Source organism: Bos mutus, unplaced genomic scaffold (genome assembly GCF_027580195.1).
Source record: "Bos mutus isolate GX-2022 unplaced genomic scaffold, NWIPB_WYAK_1.1 CTG326, whole genome shotgun sequence".
Lineage (NCBI taxonomy): Eukaryota > Metazoa > Chordata > Mammalia > Artiodactyla > Bovidae > Bos > Bos mutus.
Genome location: NW_027219816.1, coordinates 39560 through 45230, shown reverse-complemented (window position 1 = coordinate 45230; position 5671 = coordinate 39560). Strand labels below are relative to the sequence as shown.

Here is a 5671-nt window from a genome sequence, read left to right as displayed (position 1 = left end):
AGTTACTTATATCATTCAGGGCTTTCTAAAAGGGAAATTTCATGGATAGGACAGCCCAGCTATTTATCTAAGTGTTTAGCTAGAAATATGTTTATTTGAGATTATATCTTTGAAATCTATTGTCTCAGCAATGAAAAGGTTAATATCAGAACTTACATAACAATTTAAAAAGCTGATCGTTATGCACTTACATTGCAATGTGAATATAGGTAGGTGTAGTCTTGACCTGATGAGAAGATGAATCTGTATTTATAATTTTAGACAAAGAAAAGGACTCACATATAATGTATTAAATTCTCCTAGATGATAGCACTGCAAGTACAAAGTATTGATTTTATACCCAGGTAACCAGGATGGACCCCATGGAGAAACACAATCATACTGCCATGCACAAGGTGACTGAGTTTGTTCTTACGGGGATCACAGACAGTCCTGAGCTGCAGGCGCCTCTCTTTGGGATCTTCCTGGTCATCTACTTGGTCACAGTGACAGGAAATCTGGGTATGGTTATCCTGACCCATTTGGACTCCAAGCTACATACTCCCATGTACTTTTTCCTTAGACATTTGTCAATTACTGATCTTGGTTACTCCACTGTCATTGGCCCAAAAATGATGGTCAACTTTGTGGTGCACAAAAATACAATTTCCTACAATTGGTGTGCCACCCAACTGGCATTCTTTGAGACTTTCATTATCACTGAACTCTTCATTCTATCAGCAATGGCCTATGACCGCTATGTAGCCATCTGCAAACCTCTTCTCTACGTGGTCATCATGGCACAGAAAGTGTGTTGGGCGCTGGTACTTACTCCCTACCTCTACAGCACCTTTGTGTCACTATTTCTCACCCTTAAGTTATTTAAATTGTCCTTCTGTGGCTCTAATGTCATCAGTTATTTTTACTGTGACTCTGTCCCTCTGATATCTCTGCTCTGTTCTGACACACATGAGTTAGAATTGATCATCTTGATCTTTTCAGGCTGCAATTTGCTCTGTTCCCTCTTGATTGTTCTTGTATCCTATATGTTCATTCTGGTGGCCATTCTCAGAATGAACTCAAGCAAGGGGAGGTACAAAGCCTTCTCCACCTGTAGTTCACATCTGACAGCGGTGGTCGTGTTCTATGGGACATTACTGTTTGTGTACCTGCAACCCAAGTCCAGCCATACTTTTGCTGTTGATAAAATGGCCTCTGTCTTTTACACTCTGGTGATCCCTATGCTCAATCCATTGATCTATGGCCTAAGGAACAAAGAAGTAAAAGATGCTCTGAGGAGAACTTTAACCAACTGATGCAAAATTCCCAACTAATATCTTAATACAAGTTGCAAATGTGGGTCCAAAATCCTTGTAGAAAGCTCTATCAGTCCAATGAAAGCATCAAAAATAAAAATGTTTTACCACATTGTTTCATCTTTTTCAGGATAAAATGCTTCCTTTCATATCTCCCAGGACTCTTCTCCACCTCACCTGAATAAACATGGTGTCAGATGATTAAGTCTCAAGTGATTTTCAAGATCATATTGGAACCTATGTTATTTAGAAAGAAGGCAAGTCATGCCAAATTTTTGGTCAAATTCAGACTTGCAGAGGTTAAAAAAGTATTTATCAGTCAAAATAGAGTACAATGGACCAAAAATTAGTGATATATATGTTAAAGCAGGGACTGTACTAAAGGTAAAGAATATTAAACCATGAATAATGTGTAGACTAGACAAGAGGCAAGAAAGTGAATAAGCTTATGATTATAACTGAACAAGTTATTTCAAGAACATATGCAATACAGAAAATAAAGTATACCTCTCAGAATTAAATTTTCAGTCAGATTGAGTTAATATTTTCTATCTCTGGGATACAGTGGAGATTTTGGAAGATATTTAAATTAAGAAACATGAGAAGCCTACTGGCTAACTCTGAGTCTCCCTTGACAGAGTCACATGCTATAGTTAGCTTTGGTTTATGCTAGCTTCCTGATAAACATGTTTATTTAGGATAGCAGATTCAAAAAAATGAGTTATCCGGTCATTTTCTTGTGGTTGTTGTTGGTTTTCAGTGACTAAGTTGTGTCTGACTCTTTGACACGCCATGGGCTGCAACACACCATACCTCCCTATCCCTCACTGTCTCCCAGAGTTTGCCCAAGTTCATGTCCATTGAGTCAGGAATGCTATCCTACCATCTCATCCTCTGCCACCCTCTTCTCTTTTTGCCCTCAATCTTTCCCAGCATCAGGGTCTTTTCCATTGAGTCTGTTCTTCACATTAGGAGGGCAAAGTATTGGAGCTTCAGCCTCAGCATCAGTCCTTCCACTGAATATTCAGGGTTGGTTTCCTTTAGGATTGACTGGTTTGATCTCCTTGCAGACCAAGGGACACTCAAAAGTCTTCTCCAGCACCACAATCTGAAAGAATCAATTTTTTGGTGCTCAGCCTTCTTTATGGTCCAACTCTAACATCCATACATGACTACTGGAAAAACCACAGCTTTGACTATACAGCCTTTTGTCAGTAAAGTGACATCTTTGATTTTTAATACACTATCTAGGTTTGTCATAGTTTTTCTTGCAAGGAGCAAACATCTTTTAATTTCATGGCTGAAGTCACTGTCTGCAGTGATTCTGGAGCCCAACAAGAGACAATCTGTCACTGTTTCTACTTTTTCTTCTAGTTGCCATGAAGTGATGGTACTGGATGCCATGATATTTGTTTTTTGAATATTGAGTTTTAAACCAGCTTTTTTACTCTCCTCTTTCACCCTCATCAAGAGGCTCTTTAATTCTTCTTTCTGCCATTAGAGTGGTATCTTCTGCTTATCTTATCTGAGGTTGTTGATATTTCTCTCAACAATCTTGATTCCAGCTTGTAACATCCAGCTTGACATTTCACATGATGTGCTCTGCATAGAAGTTAAAAAAAGAGGATGATAATATGCAGCCTTGTCATACTTCTTCCCAAAATTGATCCAGTCAGTTGTTCCACGTAAGGTTCTAACTGTTGCTTGTTAAATCTTATACAGGTTTCTAAGGAGACTAGTCAGGTGGTCTGGCATTATCATCTCTTTAAAAATTGTCCACAGTTTGTTGCGATCCACACAGTCAAAGGCTTTCAGTTAATCAATGAAGCAGAAAGAGATGTTTTTTCCTGGAATTTCCCTTGGCAATTTGATCTTTTGTTTCTCTGCCTTTTCTAAACCCAGCTTGTAATCTGAACGTTCTTGATTCAAGTACTGCTGAAGCCTAGCTTGAAGGATTGTGTGTATACAGTCATTTACTAAAGTGACATAAATATTTTGCAAATCCATAGCAATGATAACCTAGGTTAGAGACAATTGGTACATTCTAGGGTTAACTGACCTTTCATTGTGTATTTTGCTTTCTTCCTCAGCTTGTATACACAGTTCCAGTATTTTGCATGAACTCTGTGCTAACAAAATGCTTCATCCTTTGTACTTACTCAGGGCTTCCCTGGTAGCTCATGGTAGAGAATCTGCCTGCAATGCGGGAGAACTGGGTTCAATCTCTGGGTGAGGAAAATCCCCTGGAGAAGGGAATGGCTATCCATCCTAGTATTCCTGCCTGGAGAGTTCCATGGACAGAGGAGCCTGGCAGGCTACAGTCCATAGCATGCAAAAAGTCAGACATGACTGAGCGACTAACACACAGCAAATGAACTGATTCCTTATACATTAGTTGTTTGAATAGACAATTTTTAGATTTTTAAAAGGTTATAAACACTACCCCAGTCATTTTGATTCAGTCTAACATTCAAAGTGAAAATTTTGGGTAATTAAATCAAAATATGAACCAGAGTCTCTTTATCTTCAGTTCAGTTCAATCACTCAGTCATGTCCAACTCTGCGACCCCATGAATCACTGCACACCAGGCCTCCCGGTCCATCACCAACTCCTGGAGTTCACTCAAACTCATGTCCATTGAGTCGGTGATGCCATCCAGCCATCTCATCCTCTGTCATCCCCTTCTCCTCCTGCCCCCAATCCCTCCCACCATCAGGGTCTTTTCCAGTGAGTCAACTCTTCACATGAGGTGACCAAAATATTGAAGTTTCAGTTTCAGCATCAGTCCTTCCAGTGAACACCCAGGACTGGTCTCCTTTAGCATGGACTGGTTGGACCTCCTTGCAGTCCAAGGGACTCTCAAGAGTCTTCTCCAACACTGCAATTTAAAAGCCCTAATTCTTCAGTGGTCAGCTTTCTTCACAGTCCAACTCTTACATCCATACCTGACCACTTGAAAAACCATAGCCTTGACTAGACAGACCTTTGCTTGCAAAGTAATATCTTTGCTCTTTATCTTAGATGAATGTATTTTATTTATTAGCCTCTTCTTTAATGTACTGCCATTTACTTTTTTAAAGAAAGTGTTACCACAAAAGGAAAAAAAAAAAAAAACCATCCCTGTGAGATGGTAGATATGTTAATTAGGTGATTATGATAATATTTCACCTTTATACATGTATATCAGAATATCATATTTGCACACTGGAAATATATACAAATTTTATTTATTAATTTTATCATTATAAAGATAAAATTTTAACTTTTTAAAATGAATCAATGAAATAAAATATAACAAATTAAATTAAAAAGCACACAATTGCATTCTCCAAGAACATCAATTTTACTTGCTACAGTACCTATGGATCCTGTCTGTAAGTATATTTATTGTCATGAATAAATTTTATTTTTTAGAGCAACACTTTATATTGTACTGTAGAGATTTTTGGTCACATATTTTCCCCAGTTATATCATTTCCTTTACTTTTCACAATCCATAAGTGAAGTTAAATAATATTGAAAGCAACTTTAGTTTCATCCACATAGGAAAGCATTAAAAAACCATGGTACATCATATTCCCTACAATTTACTTTCCTAATTTGAGAAAGCATCACATTATTCTTAGTTAATAAGAGTTCCTTTTTAAATTTTTTATTGAAAATTAATAAAGTGATTCATGGCAATGAATAAAATGATACATGATGCAATGCTATTATAATGATATTAAATTAATGCCTTGAATTGACTTCAGCAGGGCAGACTTCAAGAAGAAAGATTTCTACAGCAATACCCTCAGAATAATTATGTTTGTCAGATTATGACACTTTATCACAGCATACAACTGTGGAGTACACATTGATCTCTTTTTATTTGGATATTCTTTGACTGATAGACCTAGTTGTTAGCAGATTTTAATTTCTTTGCCACTATAAAAAGTGCTGTAACAAATAGCTTTGTACTTATAACATGATACACTATTGCTTTTTGTTTATAAAATAGATGCATAAGGATTCTTCCACATTCTAACTGTGTTGTTGGTAAATTATTTACCTATTTGCATAATAATTTAAAATAAAAAATAAAATGCTAATAAAAAGTACTGTGCTTTGTGGTAGAGTGTGAAGCAATTCACTGTAAAGAGACATTGAGGAACATTTCAGGATAGTGGAAATTCTCTCTTATTGGGAGCAGTAGTAGCATGTCATCATTTTTCAAGGTCAGCATACATACTTCACATTTTTTAATATTCTATTGTGCCTAAAATATACATTATTAATGTCTTTATTTTTTTTTATTATTAACAGTGTTTTTATTTACAAAGAATTATTTTTATTTGGCTGTTTGGAAAACCACTAACATTTTTCACTTTTAGAA

General features: G+C 36.6%; 1 protein-coding gene across 1 annotated transcript; it reads left to right on the top strand.

Moving 5' to 3' along the window:
• The first annotated feature begins 353 nt into the window (after nt 1-353).
• On the top strand, nt 354-1295 carry LOC102265484 (olfactory receptor 8K1). The gene has a single exon (XM_014482412.2). The coding sequence runs from the start codon at nt 354-356 to the stop codon at nt 1293-1295; it is 942 nt and encodes a 313-aa protein (XP_014337898.2).
• The last annotated feature ends 4376 nt before the right edge of the window (nt 1296-5671 follow it).

Coding starts and splice junctions, on each gene's coding strand:
- LOC102265484 (XM_014482412.2), top strand. CDS start 354: ATGGACCCCATGGAGAAACACAATCATACTGCCATGCACAAGGTGACT.